Source organism: Pomacea canaliculata, linkage group LG10, assembly GCF_003073045.1.
Source record: "Pomacea canaliculata isolate SZHN2017 linkage group LG10, ASM307304v1, whole genome shotgun sequence".
NCBI classification, from domain to species: domain Eukaryota; kingdom Metazoa; phylum Mollusca; class Gastropoda; order Architaenioglossa; family Ampullariidae; genus Pomacea; species Pomacea canaliculata.
This window is the reverse complement of record NC_037599.1, coordinates 20,906,397-20,925,174: the sequence shown is the minus strand read 5'-3', so window position 1 is coordinate 20,925,174 and position 18,778 is coordinate 20,906,397. Positions and strand designations below refer to the sequence as shown.

The following is an 18,778-nucleotide window of genomic DNA, read 5'->3' as shown; positions in this document are numbered from 1 at the left end:
TGACGTCAGGAAGTTCTCGGCGCTGTAAAATATAGTTCTAAATCGAAGACAAATTTTTTAACTGAAAAATTATTTAGAGTATCATTAACTGTCACAAAGACTGTTAACTAACGGTTGTTTGGTCTGAAGAGTATTATTCTTGTATGATCCTATTATTTGCCCTCAAAAATATTCATACGCTTCATTGCTTTAAGTAGTCCGCCATATTTGGCTACTAACTCAGTCTATGCATGGTTCGCGTACGATCTACACGCACGTTCGGAACAGTGGGGAAATCGGGGCCTGATGAATTCTTGTTTCTCTCTTTGATCCCGGAAACCCGGCAAAATTACGGCCACAAAAGAACACGAAGCGCGGTCTGAGCCTCCTCTTCAGGTAAGTTTGTTCGTAAAACGGACGAAAGAATAACGTTTAATCTGTATCACGTGGATCCGACCATGTTTTGTTCGACATTGCGATCGATCATTCAGGACGGACAGTTTCGTCGTTAAAAACGAAATGATCATAATATTTGTGGTACTTAATGAGCTCTGGGATTCCTATGTCGATTTTTGTGTTCACAACATTCTATCTTCAGAGAGAAAAAAAGACGAAACCTAGACTGTCATATTCGGCGGTTAATTCGCCGGCTCCGAGTTAATGAAAATGGCACTTGTAACGGTTGTCTTGCCTAATTAGGACATATAATGTATTCTCTTCAACACAAACGCAAATTTTGTTTAATACTACAGCAAGAAATAGAAGAAAAAGCTAGGACATCTCCTTAAGTTTCTCATTTTGAAGCGGTGTTCACCATCTGTGATAGCGTGTCACTGTAGTGTGATTAGTGACGTCAACGCTTTTGCAGGAGTGGTGGTCCTTGTCTTGCCTGCATTTTTTTTGAAATATTGTTTTTACATGTATATAGACAGAACTAAAATTAAACGAATAGTAAGTTGTAAATGAACGATAGTGGATTGTCGTTCGAGTTTGGCATATCCACGGTTTAACTAATACTACTACATGTATCACGTGGTTTTTAGAGGGCGTTAACTGCAACCGGCATGTAGGCATGCTGTTGCATTGTGGTGAGTGCCTTCCCATCGTCAGAAAGACATTACTATGTTGCAGCAATGTCGACTCAGATTTATTAAACATGCATACAATTTTGAAAAGATATGAATGTAATATTAAGTAAGAACTGAAAACATTTTGATTTGTGTTGCTTGAACAATATTAAAGTTGCTTAATTTGAATGAAAGCAAAGCATAACGTGATAATAACTGCTTCCAGGGCACCCGCTCGGCTGTCTTCTACCTCGAAAGCCCTGAGGGTTTGTGTCTTGTGAAACGCAAGTTCAATTTCAACGCAGAACCTCCGTGGGATCCCAGCTAGTATTTAGCATAAGCAGGTGTTTCGTCTGGCCAGGTGGGTTGCAATTAAAAAAGAAGTGTTTTAGGATAAAGAGAGTAAATATGGTCTGCTAACCTTCTGGTCATTGGGACTTTTCTCCAGGCCGGTTTAGTGATGACAGGCATTCTCCTTTTTTTTTTAAACTTGTACATTAATTACCTTCCCCAACGTAGAAACATTCAATTAAGTTTCATTTGGTGCTGCTGATAGTTTAAGCGTCATTGCTAAAAGAAAATAGTGATTGCTTCACTAGTTTTGGCATACATTTTGCTTGAAAATACAGATTTCATTTTCCAGTTTCTAAACTATAATTTTATTTTTGTTTCAGATCGTTCATACAGTCCTGTATTTGTGTACACAGTTAATTGCATAGCATTCTAAAAATGAGGTCATACAATTTTGGCAAGGGCTGCAAGGTGGAGCTTCATGGCCATGGAAAACCAATCATGGAAATAGTACAGGAAAAAGTTGCAGAAATGGAGCTTAAGGTATCTAAAAATTTGGAATTTCTTGACACACTGGAAAGAATTGTCAGCATTATCTTAAGATTTGATTTTGGCTGTTGGAAATCTTGGTTTTTGTCTGCATTGAAAAATCTGAAAAATCTTGTGCATTATCTGCTGGCAATCAACTACTTGTGATCCATATTCAGTTAACTAGTTTTGTTTTTTATTTAAATACATTCATGGTTGTAAAAATTATGCATATTTTTATATATTTTCTTGCAGCACAAAGAAGATGCATTTTACCTTGCTGATTTAGGGGATGTTGTAAAGAAGTATGAAAAATGGTCTGAATTGCTCCCACGTGTGGAACCTTTCTATGGTAAGTTAAAATGAATTTTTAATTTTACAGCTCTGTGAAAATTAATATTTTTCAAAAGCTTATTTAGTCTCTTTTCATACTATACCACTATGCTTAAAAGCATTACTGGTATTTAAACAGTAATTTATTTATTTATTTTTTTGTCTAGCGGTGAAGTGCAACCCTGATCTTCCTGTTCTAAAGCTTCTGGCACATCTAGGTGCCGGCTTTGACTGTGCAAGCAAGGTTTGTATGTTTCTCCTGTTATATCAGAATATGGTGTCTGTCTTGTATTTTGTGTGGAAGATGCTTCAGGTTTGTTCACCATACAGACCATTTTAACTGAACAATCTCTACTTTTCGTTTCACAGGATGAAATTGCTAAAGTTCTAAAGTTTGGAGTGCCTACATCCAAAATCATTTATGCGAACCCATGCAAGCAGAATGCTTTTATTCGCTACGCTGCAAAGCAAGATGTTCAGATGATGACCTTTGACAATGAGGCAGAGCTCTACAAAGTGAAGGCCGCCTTTCCAAATGCTCGGTAAATTAAATTTATCATGAGAGGAATAATGTGCTTAATTGGGTGTGTTCAGTTCTTGGTTTGAAAAAGGCTTATTGTAAATACTATGTTATATAGATGTTACAAGTTGCAATAATTTCATATTGGCGAAAACATCAATTTGTTTTATTTTTTATTTATATATATATTTTTTTTTGCAGTCTTGTTCTCCGAATTCTGCCTCCAGCCAACTTTAAAGTACAGTGTGAACTGGGTAACAAGTTTGGTTGCCATCCTAAAGATGCTCGTGCATTGCTGATGAAAGCTTTAGAGTTGGATTTGAATGTGATTGGCATCAGGTAAATTTTGTGTGTGTGTGTGTAATGGAGACAAATTGATTGCATGAGATGCATTTTTAAAATGATACAAGAAGTATTTTGTATGCATCTAAGGTGGAAATGTAGGAAATGGTGTGTATTTGTCAAACAGGAGCCACCCCACTAACAGTAGGCTTAATATGGTGGGAAATGAAGCAGTGGAAAGGGTGGCTGATTTTAATGCTGTGTCAAATTTAGTGCTGGTTATAGTTATTTCAATAACCATTACACCAGTTTTAGTTTGCATTTTTTTCTCCAGTGCTGGTTTATGACAAGTTAATGCTAAATTACACTGTCAATTTCATGTTTTGCAGTTTCCATTGTGGAAGTGGAGTGGGAGAGGCAGCTGCTTTCAGTGCTGCTGTAGAGGCCTCTGCTGAAGTGTTTGATATTGGACAGTCGCTGGGCTTTGACTTCGATCTTCTGGATATTGGTGGGGGATTTCCTGGGCATGCTGGTGGGGCCATCAGCTTTGAGGAGGTACATAAGTTACACTACTAGCTAGCTCATTAGTGTGTGCGTAATTGGTAAATTTCTGTGCCACATCCTTTTGTAATTTTTTTTTCTTTATTGTGTAACCATTTTTTTTCCAGGTTGCAGAGGTGCTGAATGATGCATTAAACAAATACTTTCCACCTAAGAGAAATGTACGAATCATTGGTGAACCAGGACGATATTTTGTGTCTTCAGCCTTCAACCTCACAGTTTCCATCATTGCAAAGCGCATGGTGGCAACAGGTCAGAGTGAAGTTACTTTATTTATAGTGTTATACAGATTTTTTTTTTAACTGTTGCAATTGCTTTGTAGCTTAGCTTATGTTTTTATTAAAAAATTAAATTTTTTTTGCCCATAGATGCCAAGGCTGTTGCTTTGGAAAGGAGCGAGGAACCAGCATTCATGTACTACGTCAATGATGGGGTCTATGGTTCTTTTAACTGCCTGCTTTATGACCATGCGAAAGTTGAAGCCTCATTGGTCAATGTATGTATTTAGTTTTTCTAGTACAATTAGCCTTACTTTTGTTATAAGCATTATAAAAGTGAACAGCATTCTGTATGGGGCAAACAATATTTGTGTGGGTACGGTTCGCTTCTACCGCAAAATTAATTCATATTAAGAATGATGGTTATATCAATTTTAGGCACCTGTCAATGCAATGGAGTTCCGCACCAGCATCTGGGGGCCTACCTGTGATGGGCTTGACCAAATCCTTAAGGAAGTGAGGCTGCCAGAACTTTGTGTAGGAGACTACCTAAACTTTCCCAATATGGGTGCCTACACTGTGGCTGCTGGAACTACATTCAATGGCATGCCACGTCCTGAAATGTTCTATCATTGTTCAGAAAATGTTTGGTGAGTGTTTTACCTGCCCTCTGAGATTTTTATTTTAGTTGTGTTTGTTTGGTATTTTTTTTTTATAATCTGTTTCATGGTTAATCCTCAAAGTATATCCTGTTCCAGTCTCTAAACTGGTCTTGAACCTTTCAGGTGCCATCTGTTCCCTGATGCCTTGAAAGCTAAAGGACCCGGTCGACTAACTGGAAAGATCCCCTTCCTCAAAGCTGGTCATGATCTGGATAAGGTGGAACATGAGAGAGTCCCACCATCACCTGTCGTTCTCTTAGATGCAGATGAGGATGCTTTCTTCAACTAAAACGTCCATCGATCAACAAATGATGCCTCGTTCTGAATACATGCTCCTTCCCACACAGCCATTAAAATTTTAGGGTTTGTAGAAAGTATTAAGAGGTTTGATACTGTAAGAGTCATTTGCTTGGGGTTTTTTTCTTGCTTTACTTTTTCCCCCAAATTTTGGGGTATTTGAGTGTGTGCTTTCAACTTACTAGTTTTATATGTAATGGTTCGACAGTTAAAAGTTTTGGGAGTTGATTGTAACTGATATATCTTTCACCCTGGAGTGAGAGATTTGAACTTCATGAAAGTGGACATCTATGCTGTAGCGGCATCTATTTTTTAATCCACAAGTTCTTCCTTCCCATGATCACACTGCAGGGATTTTAACTTGCACAAAAGTGGTGTGTGGGAAACATTTTTGCAGCCTTAAACTCAAAGTGGACCAAATGTACAGTTTTTTAATGTATCCATTTTGTTTAAGCATGGCGTCTTTGCGCCTTATTTTCTCACTCCACCTTCAGGAATTTCACTGTAGTCTCCAAATGCAGTGGTGGGAATTAAAACAGGATTGTGCTTATCAGCAGACATCACCTTTCACTCGGAGCTATGGCTAATAACAGCATGGGTTTTTTCTTCTTTTTTTTTCGAGGGGCCTTCACCTTTGGTTGTGAAATCTTGCAACTGAATAACAACTGAATGTGTTAGCAGCCATCACAGTGCAGGGCTGTATGAACATCCGAAACACCTGCTTAGTTTTCAGCTTGGCCAGACAATGTCGTATTTATTTTTTTCATGGTGGATGTAATTTCCAAAATAAAGTGTTTATATACGACATGTCGTAAGACTGTGTTGTGTAATGCAATTTTTCACCTGACCTGCGGAGACCAATCCTCACTAGTGTTACAAAACACGGTAATAGAGTGTCGACATCGTGAACCACAAGGCTGCTATGACAAAATTTAGGATCTTGCAGGGCATACTACTGCGCACCAGAGTGTCTCGAGAAATGTGCAGTTTATCCTGTCACTCCACATCTCACTACCCGCTCTAGTTTGTATGCCACCAGACGTGTGTGTGCAACATGTTCAAATGGACGTATGGTATGGTTTGTTCTCAATCACGTTTCCTTTCCCGTCCCTACCCGTGGCGCAACGGTTAGCGCTGTCTCCGATACAATGGGGGTTCAACTCTTCTCGAGCACCCGTTCTTTCTCTGCACGTGACACATGTTTACAGACCTGGGTTCCTTGCCGTGATGTAACACCAATCCCTCATTCTCATGTGCGATCTGGATGTTAAAATCACAGCAGATTCATTCACCTCCTAAAGGACTTTACAAGGTGTTAGCATGACTGCCACAAAAACGTTTGATGATTGTGAAATGTAACGTTCAAATCTTGTCTGAGGGTCCGCAGCAAATGGGCAGCCTTGTGGGTTTTACTGCGCTATAATCCGGATTGAGAGAAGTTGCAAGGACACAACACGCACACAACGAGAATCACAAGCGTAATAATCACCTCGGTAACCGCTACTCGCGATAGATGTCTATCGTAGCTCGCACCTGTTTAAGGTTGGCTGGCCTTGGTTCAGCTCTCGTCTGTTTGCATGGCCTTTCCGTGATACAGCCTTAGTTGATGTCTGGGCGTAAAACAACTTTCCACACAAGCATACAATCTGTTTTGTCCTGTGTGCTTCCAGGTTCTACTGCCGAACATCTTTGCATTCGAGATGTGTCCTTCCACACCTGTATGCAACCTTGACCGGATATTTTACGGAAAATATATATACAGCGCTAGATATATCCTACCTCCTAAAAAGGATTCGAATTCATAAATAAAAGACTTTCAACTACGCTACTCACCAAAGCGATTAACACTTAGATGTTCGAGGGAGAAAAACAAACAAAAAACCGAACCTGATTTACTACTAAGAACGATTTCGACAGTGAGCTGACGGAAATCATCCTATTTGCATAAACGATATTGTCAGCTCTTAATAATAAGAATGAAAATATGATTAAAAAAGATTTCATTACGCAAAATGCACCATACATATTACCCATTCGATTGATATGCAGGTATGTCTGGCTCACTGATCGGATGTCGCTCTCAATGATCTGCTTGCTACCGCTCAGTAAATGCTAATCTGTTAGGCTGTTAAATGCGTCCAGGCTCTTTCTACTTTGCATCACCCTAAGAAGAGCGGTAACTTTAAAAAGATGCTGAACTCAAGGCTTTTTCTACTTTGCATCAACCAGAAAGAGTGGTCACTTTTCAAAGAAGCTGAACTTAAGTCAGTGCTAGTACAGCATATGTAACGTATACAATTATTGAATTGTACGACTGGCAGAAATCGCATTGACTTACTCCTGATATTTGGACTACGACATCTTGACCTGAAGGAGGCCTACACATTGCATCTAAAACATCTGCGTTCGAACTAATAGCATACGCATAGTACAGACGTCAATATCGGGCGGAACGCCCAATGTTGGTGCCCCGGTACTAAAAATCACTTGGACGACACCATCGCACGTAGTTGAGGATAAAAGGGAGCGAAGCAGAAAATACCAGAAATATTAGACTCGACATAACTAGTTCCCTTTAAATGCAAAACTTGCAATTCATTTCACGGCAGAGGAGTATTGTCGCCTTTGGAAACATTTTATTTCACACCGTTACATGGAGAAAAATTAATAAAGATGAAGTAGAGATTATTTGATAGGAATGATAACAGTGGTGACATTTCGGGGGCGAAAGCGGGACACGTGCCGATGATTTTTTTTAAAGACAACAGGACATTCTTGTCAGAAACGGGACTGAGCACTTCATTTGGATCTCTCCGACAATTTCCTAAAATTCATTTCCAACTATTCTGCTTGCTACCAAACAAAACAAACAAAAAAGCTACAACAAATCAGAAATGTCGGTCGCTATCAAACAGATGACTGATGCCAGGATAAGACTTATATATAAAAGCGCTAAAATTATATTAGACTTGTTCAGATTTGTCTTTTTTATTGAAAAGAGATTAAAATCCCATTTTTGTTCTTAGTACAACTTTATTCAATTATCTTAAAACACTGAAGGAATAATTACTAGCGGATAAACTCTATGTTATTGTGACACTTTGGTGTGTGCATTAGCTGCAGTCTTCATCGTCAGCAGTCAGTCGCTGTCTAGTTTTCATCCCTTTTTACAGTTTGTTTCGCGCGTCCTCCGAGGTCTATTTTTGCAGTGTCATCTATTGGCGGGTGATGGTGGAAAACAACGATAATGAGGGGTATCTCATCGTGCCTTAATTGTCTGTCGGAGGTAAACTTGCGGACCCAGCTCAACCCGGCTGGTGCCCTCCCGTGTTATACTAATTGTTGGACACATGCACCACTATAGACACGCAAGGCAGTGCTGACTCCCGATCCGCTTCAGGGACAAAGATATTTGTTCATCCCAAGTAGTGCTGCTGTATAGCTGAACCACTTTGTGCACAGTGGTGCAGTGTTGGGATCTCAGTCCGCTGAGAAATTATCAAAACATTTTACTTATGTAAGATTTCACCATGCGCTGATGATTAGGGAAAGTGGCAAACTGCATGAGGACGTCCTGCCGATACCAGTATACCGCCGGTGGTTGGATCCATTTATAAACATTTACGCCCTTGTGCTAATTATCTTCTCTGATCGCTACGCCAACGACATTGCAGCCTTACCTATTCCCCATCCACCGTCTCTAAATTTACTTTCTCACGCTAACCTCCACCAGTGATAGGAAAGTGCTTCCACCTAAAGGCGATTTTGCTCTGAGGAAGGAAATCAGTGTACCAGGAGGAGAAAAAAAAACAATGGCCAGCCCTGCGTAGAAGACTAACATACAAAGAGTGTCCCGAGATGAGATCTGAACTCATAACCCCTTTGTTCTGAAGGCAGCGGTGATAACTAAAAGACGTAAAGGCTAAAAGGGAAGTAAATCTTCTTCGCCTTACATAGTAGTTATCCCCCTCCCCAGATAAGCGCAATAATATATACAGTACATTGCTATTCCACGATTTTGTTATGATTGATCTATACTTCTAAAGTCCACAATATTTAGAAGAAATAGTGCCAATCAAATTATTAGCTACGTTTATTGGAATACTTGGTAGAGACTATGTACCTAAAACACGAAACAATAGAACTATTTTTTCTCGATGCATGCGATTCATAGGTACTACGCTTCATTATTCGAAGGCCAGTGCCCACTGACGCCGCCAGTTTTATATCCAAATAATAGCACTATAGAACAGCAAAAATGTCGCAGATCAACGGATATAAGGAAGAACTCCATGAAGAATTGCAAAAAACAGATCCAAATTCACACGCCAGCCGACTGCTAGCACAAGGTATGTTTATAAACCTGTGTGTGATTATTCATGTATGGTAGAACCAAAGCGGCTTCATCAAGCACGTGTGCCGCCATTTTGTACAATGGAATGGTCAATGAACTGATGTAAAAACCAAAATACGTTCCTTGTGTTCCGTTCGATGTTCCTGACGGTTTTCATTCTTACTCATAAAATATTAATAAATATGCGTGTATAGATTTAAGCGTCCTTCTTTGCTTAGTAAGGTGTACAACATTACCTGTTTAAATAGCTTACACACTGTCTCGTTTCCCGCCTGGAGTTCCCTAATGCCTACTGAAAAGGTGTGGATATGTCAGCACGTGGCTTCTTTTTGTAGAATTGGTTTTCTTTGCAGGTTATCGATTTAATTCTAGTCACTTTCATCATTTCGTTGCTTTCATTCTTTAAATGAGGCTAAGACCTGGAGAGGCTGAAAAAAAGTTAGTAGTGGACGTTAACAGATGATTGCAAAGTTCTTTGCTTTATGTATATTTTGGAAGCAAAAAGAAATCTGTATGATAGCCGTCACAACAACTTTTTAGCGCACTCGTCCGTGTGTGTGAGACGGGGGAGGCGGATGTGCTGGCGAGTTTTCACGAGTTCGATTAGTAAAAAACATATTAGTTACCGAGTGCACTTAGGGAATCCCACTAGCCAGGATATAAACTTATCATGTTTGTTTATAGGAAATCTTGTTATGAGTTACGATGCCATAAACGTTTCATTAAGCGAAACATATTTGTTCTAGAAATTGAACGCCTTGAGAAAGGGGAAGACAGAAAAGACAGAGTAGTTCCCATGATTGATGTTCATCCCCAGCAGCCACAACCAGTCGCTTTAAAAGTTAGAATTCCTGTCATTGAATATCCAAAGGTAAGCCTGAGTTCAGGTAATCATCAGTCAAGAGTTTTGGGTCATGTATGTTCTTAACACTTAGGTAGAATACATTGCAGTGCTTTCTAAGAACAGAGTTTAAAAAAAAAATTGCTCGGCAGCAGCACACTAGTAAAAGCTAGAACTAAATGTTGCAGTAATTTAAAAATGACATTACCTATGTTTTGTATGCCACTAAGTCACCACATGGATTAAGACAATGTATATCCATAGCCTATGGTTTTTAAGATGTAATATAGTCTGAGGAATAAGGATGACTTCCCCTTAAGGTGAGTGTGTTGGGTCAATCTCTAATAAATCGCATTTTGTTCGCAGTTTAACTTTGTTGGAAAGTTGTTGGGACCAAAAGGAAACACACTTAAACGCTTGCAGGAAACAACTGGTACTAAAATGTCCATTTTGGGGAAGGGTTCTATGAGAGATAAACAAAAGGTAAGTTTTTTTATTATTGCACTTGGTAATTGTTGAAATAAATATTTTATGAATAGAATTTAATTTTTAAAATGGGATATGCTTCTTATGTTTTGTAATAATAAAAGTATTGGTTGATTTTTATCTTGGAAACCAGGGAATTTTGGTTGTATGTGAGAATAATGAGGTTTTTGAAGGTATTTATTGGGGGTTTAAAAAAACTTGATGTCTAAAAGCCTATTATAGAACAGATTTGTAATGCTCAGCAAGGTTTTAAGAAAGGTGACAATTTTTATGACTTGCAGTTTTAAACTTTTTAGTGATACCACTGTCTCTTAAATGTGAATTCATATTATCTGCTGTAACAGAATATTCTTTTATGTATCAGGAAGAGGAATGCAGAAAGGAAGGTGGAAAATATGCTCATCTCAATGATGAACTTCATGTTTATATTGAAGTATTTGCAGAGATCGCAGATGCGTACACACGACTATCTCATGCAGTTGCTGAATTGAAAAAATTTCTTGTTCCGGTAATGATTTAGTTTAACATTGAGTAGGTTGTGTAAAAACCCCAATGACTTTATTTCTGTATATAACTGGTTGTTGCCTATCTGTTGAAATATCACTTTTGTTTGAAATATTTGTTTGGTACAATTAAATAGATAAGCTGTTTAAGGTCATTTGTGTTAGATTTTATTTTAAGAAAATTGCTACTGAGCACTTGTTTAGTCATGTTTTTACTTGCAGGATAGCAATGATGATATTAGGCAACAACAGCTTCAAGAGCTTATGTATATCAACAGTGGAGAAAGCCCTGCTGGTCCACCTCGTGGTGGTGGACGAGGTGGTTTCCGAGGTGCTAGAGGGGGTCCAGGTGGTCCTCCAGGACCTACAGGTCCCGTTGGACGGTAGGTGACAATTGTAAAGTTTTTCTTGGTTGAGCTTCCTACATAATTTTTTAACAAAAATGTTTACAGGAGCATAGGTTAGAGCAGGGGTGGGCAATTAATTTTCCCAAGGGGCTGCATGAGAAATTGGGATGGTGTTAGAGGGCCAGACTAATATAGTTAACTCAGTTTTACCCCATACTGTATATATAGTATATGTACTGGCGGGCGGGCCGGCCTTTGCCTAGGTCTGGGTTAGAGATACCTTTTAAATGGACTTGAGGAGTGACTGTTACTAGCTCATTTGGAAGTTAATTAAAATTGCAGTCTGATGGTTTGGCATCCTTTGCAGTAAACATTTCATCTCTTGAGAACATGAAAATTTGTTTAAAGTCAAGAAGAAAATGACAGTCGTGTCTACAATGGATTTTCATTTGCACTGCTAGTAATAAATAGAGCAATTTCAAATAACCATGTGGAGATTAAATAGTGATCGTACAGCAACAGTTTTTTTTTGTTTATTCACAGTGGTGTGCCTCCACCTGCTTCTGCTCGTGGCGCTCCAGTGCGAGGAGCTCCAGGTAGGGGTGCTGCTCCTCCTCCGCCCCGAGGGGCACCACCTCGTGGAGGACGAGGACGAGGTGGTGGAGCACCTCCTCCACCACAGTCAGGCGGATACGATGAATTTAGTTCCGTGAGTACAAAGCATCTTAACATCAGAAAAATACTATTTCCTTTGCAAAATGTATAGATATATATAATGTTAAATGATAGCAAAGGCTTAGATTTTCAGCTTTGCATATTTATTTTAATATTTTTGGAGAGTAGTTTTATTTTCAATTTTGTTTAGCTTGTTTAATGCTTAAATCTTTGATAAAATGGTATTTAATTTGAAAGTTTTTTTTTCAGCGCTATGATGATGGTTATGAAAACAGTTCTTTTACTGACCAGGGCTATGGACAGGGGTAAGCAATCTATTATTTGACCTTCACAAAGTGTCTGTGACGTAAGGCCTCTTACAGACTGATAAAAGATAATATAGCATGTAAAAATGTTTGCCTTTTTTTTTTACAGTCAACTTCTCTTAAAGCTTTAAGCCCATAGCAAGAATGGTTTCTGCTGTACTTTAAAAAATAAATATGGTGTGTACAGTTTTTGCAAAAGTTATGGATATATAATATTAAAAGAGAATTTAGAGGGGTGTAACGAAACTAATGCTGCATATTTGGGTAGATTCTGTAAGCATTAACATCTGTTTTGTCTTGAAAGTTAATTCTTTATGACTTATCTGGCATTGCCAATTTTATAATAGTTTTCATACCATAGTGACTTAACAGCTTATTTCTAGCAGTTACAAATGCATACTGATTTGAGCCTTTACATTTTTTTTTAATGATGTCCAAAGTTTTAGAAAGCAAGCCGTGTAAATCCATTGGTATTGATGCTATTTTTTTTTTATTATTTTTTTTTTCTCTTTGAAATTTTGCAGTGACGGACAATATTATGACTATGGTAACCAGGGATCAGGGGCATATGATGACTACAGCAGTTATAATGACTATGGTAAGGAATGGGGAAAGACCATTGTGCCGGAACAGTTGAAATGAAATCTTTTCAATAAAGGAAAAAAGCTATTCATTAACAAAGTCTAGCCCTCTGGTAAGGCCTCAAAGTATTGGTCCATTGCTTGTTTTGCCATCGCCAAAATGTCAATACCGAAAGGTAAAAAGCATATTTCTAGCTTTTCTTTTGTTCAGGTAAACAGCTTTGTCTTGATTAAAAACTAACAAGGCAAGATCATGGTTGAGATTCGGAAAATACCTAAGGTTGCAGGAATACACAAAGCCTTTTTTTTGTTGTTGTTGAAGGGATAGTTTGATTTGATAATTGGGTACTCTGAGATTATTTCAGATGGGACACATACACATACATTACTACATATGAGACAGTCAATTATTGAATATATATAAATATTGCAAGTTTTAGTCATAATGCACTCATTTTGCTATGTCAACCCTATTTCTTTACTGTCTTCCCAAAGTAACTGACACCCCATTTGTCTTTGCAAAACCTGTGTGAGAAATTCATGCCACAGAACAATTGTGTGAATCTGAAACTGTAAACAATTATGTGCCTTAAGTCTTCAGACTAAAAACTTATGCCCAGGGCCTCATTGCTAAGATTTTCTTTTTTGCTAGTGTTTTTTTTTTAAAAGAGAAAACCAGGTATTATTTCACCATAACTTTAAATTTTGGTGCTTAAGAACATACTGCAAACTTTTCCCCACCCCACCCCCTTGCCTAGTGATCCGCTCTCTGTGTATTTTAATTTTTGTGAAAAATCATTAAAGCCTCTGGTAATGTAATAATAATGAAGTGCATAAAATCCCATTTACTGGTCATCTGAGAACACTTTTCATTATGTGATTTGGAACTAAATTTTCTTGTAGAGGCTTTTCAGTTATTTGTGTGCAGGCTTTGTGCTTGTCAGCAGTTGTGAGCACTGCGTTTTGCAGTGGCTCCAACTGCAGCTCACCACTGAAGGGCCTTAAATAAAAATACAGGACCATAGTGCTGATTGTGACACATTTTGTTTCTATCAGTCTCCAGTCTTTGTTACATGCAGCATTTAAAATATTGTGATTTGTCTTTGCTTGGCTTTTTATTGAAACTCGTTTCTGTACCATTAAAAGTTTATTGTGAACAGCAGTGACAAAAAAGGTGAAATATTCTCTCTGTGACTTCTCTGGAAGGAGTACAGCGTAGGGTAAAGAAATCACACTAAAATGATAGATGTTGAATTCTTGAATTATTTCCACTCAGAATTTAGGATTGATCAGTGCGCTTAAGTTACATCTAAATCGAAATTGTTAAAATCAGCAACATCTGCTACTGTGAATCATGCTCTCAGTGGGTTATTTTTTAATTCCTAGAATGTCTCTTGATTAGTTTAGAAGATTATAACAAGCATAAATATTGGTGTGTATTTTGCTTTGAACTATCAGTTAAGCCTTATTAATAATTTGGTGTGAGAAAAAAATATTGTTTAAACTGAGGATCTGGAAACACCTGACTATATACGTGTTGGAACTTCTGTTTACTACAACTTTCATGCAGAGGCTTTTTCGGTTATTGTGCTGGCTTTGTGCTTGTCAGCAGTTGTGAGCACTGTGTTTTGCAGTGGCTCTAACTGCAGCTCACCACTGAAGGGCCTTAAATAAAAATACAGGACCATAGTGCTGATTGTGACACATTTTGTTTCTATCAGTCTCCAGTCTTTGTTACATGCAGCATTTACAAAATTGTGATTTGTATTTGCTAGACTTTTTATTGAAACTCGTTCCGTACTATTAAAATTTTATTGTGAAAATAGTTACTGAAAAGGTGAAATATTCTCTCTGTGACTGCTCTGGAAGGAGTACAGTGTAGGGTAAAGAAGTCAGACTAAAATGATAGATGTTGAAGCTTTGAATTATTTCTACTTAGAATTTGCAACTTTCACATAGAGGCTTTTTCAGTTTTTGTGTTTGTCAACAGTTGTGAGCCCTGTGTTTTGCAGGGGCTCCAACTGAAGCTCACCACTGGAGGGCCTTAAATAAAGATTTACCAGACCATAGTGCTGATTGTGGCACATTTTGTTTCTATCAGTCTCCAGTCTTTGCAACATTCAACAAAATGTCTTTTCTGACTTTTCACATAAGATTCTATGGTTACAAAGAAGTGAACAAATTGATTCTGCTGAAAAAGGATAAGTATCTTTGTGTAAAAAAAAAATTATTATTTTTTTTTTTTAGGAAAATGCATATTCAAAGTACAATACAGGTTTTTCTTGCTGCTAATGCATGTTCTTTTTATGATTTTAGGTGATAGTTGGGGTACCAGTGCAGCTGGTGGAGGTGGTAGTGGAGGACCAATCAAACAGCCAGCTAGGGGCGCCAAAGCACGTACCCATCCATATTCTGGGCGTGGAGGATTCTGAACAGCCCGTCATGGAATCTTGCAGTATCGTGGGTGATGTCATCCATTAGCTTGCACATCTGGGACCTCGCACTTGTTTTTAAACCAGCAGATATTTCCAGAGGTATGGAGCACACCTCTTACCTGAAGGTTACATTGACCCAACTGAAAATAGAAAGTTCCTGTGCACTTTGCTTTAAATAGACCTTGCTTATAATGCTAAACATTTCCTACAGAAAGCATGTGGAATATTTTAATGGCTGGAGGCAGGTTAAAAAAATAAATACTTGTCGGATTTCTCTTATCATTGTAAATAAATCATTGCACCTGTAAACCTAGTTTAAAACTCCATCAGATCAAATCCTTGTGTTTTAATTTTTCATGTTTGGCATTCATCGTGAAGTGAAATAAATCTTTTAAATCTAAGCTTGTCTGAAGTTATAGTAGTTTTCAGTCTTTAAAACAATGAATCTCTTGTCTTTGTCTCATAAGTGTTTTGTGTTATTTTGTGGTTTATATTGAAATGCAAAAATAGCTCTGTTGCAAGGAGATCTTGCAATATGGTTGTGGGGTAGCATTCTGGCCTCTTGATAATTATAAAAACACATGGCCATAGTGAGGTCAAGAATTAAATCTTAAAAAATTATTTTATATTGCTAAGCCCTCTATGCAAGATTTGTTATTCATTGAAATTACTCTGGTGGCTTATATAGGTTAATAATAGGAACAATCATGAACAAAATCCACTATTCTGCCAGTTTTGTCAGTTTTAAAAAGTTAAGAAAATGTAAAAAAAAAAAAAAATTTAAAGAGAGGTACAATGCCTGGTGGAACTATCTGTATTGCTGTTGGTATAGAAAAAAGTGATTGCAAGCTTTAGAAAGCAGATTGTAAAGTGGCCCAAGGACCAAAGACTTGCACACTAATCAGTTAAGAACCTATATGATCTAGCTGTTTAATTAGTACCTGAAATAACACAGAAGGGAATAGAGAGCACCAATGGAGAGGTGCCTATTGTTAAATTTTGCTCCAAGGTCAGTTCTGGCAGCCTTAAAGGTTATGGACTAGACAATTGAAAGCTAAAAAATGGTCAATTAATAATATAAAGGCGCTTCATGTTGCATAAGTTAATACTAGAATTAAATATTGTATCACATGTCTGTGAGATGGTATACTCGCAATATGATTATAGAGAAGAGTTGAAGAGCTCGGGAGTTTTTTGCACAGTTATGAATAAAAAGCATAATTGGTTTTTTTCTAGAAAGGAAAGTTTTTGAGGAAGAAACAAGAATACCAAACATTCTTTAATGCAGAAACAAGAAGTGGCAAAATATTTTATGAGTGAATGTTAACAACCCAATGCATGATTTTCTGTCCAGGTCACCAGTTTGCTCTTCTTGACATCTTGTTGAATGTACTGACAAAATAAAAAGTTTTAAAAGTATTTTAGGTTATAAAAATTACTATTTGTTAAGTTCAAAAATTACTGTTCAAAATATTTGAATAGTAAGGATCCCAAAAGTAGTGAAAATTTTCCACAGTATATTTTTGTGTAGCTTTTATAGTTCAATATCAATTGCTGTGTAAAATTTGCTTCATTCTGCATGTTGTAACTGTTGACTTAATGCAACTCTTATAATTAAAAAAAAAATAAATTGCAATAATTTTTTTTAATCAAAAGGAAAACAATGTACTCCACTCTTTCAGATTGTCTCTGGTATTTTGTAAAGTTTTAAATATGTCAATCTGTCTAAAATTGTCATTTAAGGCTATTTAAAGTACTACTGAAGATAAAAGAAAGTATAGTGGCAAAATATTAATCATTGACTGTTTTGTATATGAGGCATGTTTTTGCATGCCCTTTATCTTGTTAAACTGCTAATGCAGTTAGCATTGTTTAACTCATACCAAAACAAAACCAATTAGGAAATTAACTGCTCTATGCCATGGTGGCTTTGTTTTCCCCTGTCTGGTTCATGAATACCTATTAAATTCTTACATGAGGTGGTCTTCCAAGTTGCTGCTTACTTAGCATGTGAACTGTTCTGGGAAGAACTTTTTTTTTTGACATAAAATTGTGCCATGTATTACCACTGCTGATTGGGATAAACCTTGTAAAGTTTTGAGGATTTTTTCACGGGTTTTTAAAAAATAAAAATAAAACAGCTGTGCTACAAGTATGGAATTGAAAATTAAAACTATTGTGGGACATAATGTTAGTTGTGCATTTTATGGTGTTTGTAAATAACCAGGTAGGCATCCTTTAAGCTTTTGTAGCGGAGACATTGTAATCAGCTGTACACGATAAATTTGGGTATTTTCCTTGGCATTGTTTGATACAAGTTTCCATAAATAGCTCACTTGTATCAGCATGTTGGTTTAAAGAACCCATAGAAATATGTTAAAAGTATGTCTGATTGCAAATGAATCTGGAAAGGATCTTGAAGCACATCTGGCCATTGTGAAGAAGGAAAGCAGCTTTGCTGTGGATGCACAAAAGTGCCAAATGAGGAGAAGAAGAAAAATACTCATTTGCATTTATGCATTTGGGTCTCTGCAAATAGCACTGAATCTGATGAATAACAAAGATCGCAGGTAATACGACTACTTTCAAGTGATCCCCTTTGAAAACAAAAAAAAAATGACAACAGCTGATGGGCTTATAAACCCTAACAGTAACCGGACCCTAAAGTAAGGGGAGGTACAATGAACAGGTAACAACAAACTTTTTTGACACTAAATTATCTAGTGAGAAAGTCTCCAACTTCGGAGTTTATATTTAGAAAAGGCATTTTGATTTTTTTTTTAAATACATAAAATGTTTCCTGCCCTAAAACTGAAGGAGTTAAATTTCAAGTACTAAAGCTGCACAGATAAAAGAAAAGATTGTCATTGCATTATAAACCTGTTAGCTGGTGAAGCAAAATTATGATTGGGCACATGGCAAGCTAAACCAAGTAAATCAGTCAATAAAGGGTGAATGGTGAGGCCATCAAAATGCCTTTTCAAATGATTAAAACTAAAAATTTTCTTTTATGCAATAACCATATTTTTGAAACAAAGTGAATGTGTTTAAATAGAACTTAACTACACAAAACTAATTTTGCAAAAATTGCTTAGGACCTGAAGAAATTACTGTGGTTTAAGTATTATAAAGTATTTGATAAATAATATATGGTTTTTACAAGACCTTACTTTTCACATCAGTTATAAAAGTAGACAAATCTCGATAAGTTTTTATATTTAAAATAGATAGATTGCATAAAAAAAAGATAAACCCAAACGAAAAAACATCCTTATGTGAACCCAACAGAAAACATTTGAATTTTATGAAATATGGGTATGTGAATGTGGTGATGTGTGAATTTTAACCGTAGTTCTTTAAGGTCTTTGTAGTGCTAACCTATACCTGATTAATCTTAACGTGTTGGTTGTTACAGGTGAACTGAGGGTGTCCTGAGGCAGCAGATCAAGATATGTTTATATTTTAAAAAATTTTTAAATAAAAGCTTTTACAGTCCTTTTGGTTGTTTCTGTA

At 37.1% G+C, this 18,778-nt stretch overlaps 2 protein-coding genes across 3 annotated transcripts; both read left to right on the top strand.

The window, feature by feature from the left end:
* Positions 1-213: 213 nt before the first annotated feature.
* LOC112573592 (ornithine decarboxylase-like) lies at positions 214-5,549 on the top strand. The gene is made up of 12 exons (XM_025254101.1): positions 214-375; positions 1,273-1,407; positions 1,721-1,880; positions 2,121-2,217; positions 2,366-2,442; positions 2,568-2,740; positions 2,920-3,057; positions 3,390-3,555; positions 3,669-3,813; positions 3,930-4,057; positions 4,218-4,429; positions 4,565-5,549. Exons 3-12 carry the CDS (start codon positions 1,776-1,778, stop codon positions 4,728-4,730), a joined length of 1,407 nt encoding a protein of 468 aa, XP_025109886.1. The 5' UTR covers positions 214-375; positions 1,273-1,407; positions 1,721-1,775; the 3' UTR covers positions 4,731-5,549.
* Positions 5,550-8,913: 3,364 nt separating this feature from the next.
* On the top strand, positions 8,914-18,760 carry LOC112573277 (KH domain-containing, RNA-binding, signal transduction-associated protein 1-like). 2 transcript variants are annotated; one of them, XR_003101197.1, is made up of 10 exons: positions 8,914-9,087; positions 9,839-9,963; positions 10,300-10,416; positions 10,784-10,927; positions 11,145-11,305; positions 11,813-11,978; positions 12,194-12,249; positions 12,774-12,847; positions 15,147-15,364; positions 18,681-18,760. XR_003101197.1 is itself a non-coding variant. In XM_025253494.1 (9 exons), exons 1-9 carry the CDS (start codon positions 8,997-8,999, stop codon positions 15,260-15,262), a joined length of 1,050 nt encoding a protein of 349 aa, XP_025109279.1. In that variant the 5' UTR covers positions 8,914-8,996; the 3' UTR covers positions 15,263-17,451. The 2 variants fall into 2 exon arrangements, 1 of the variants encoding a protein (XP_025109279.1); XM_025253494.1 differs by lacking the exon at positions 18,681-18,760 and having other exon boundaries at positions 15,147-17,451.
* The last annotated feature ends 18 nt before the right edge of the window (positions 18,761-18,778 follow it).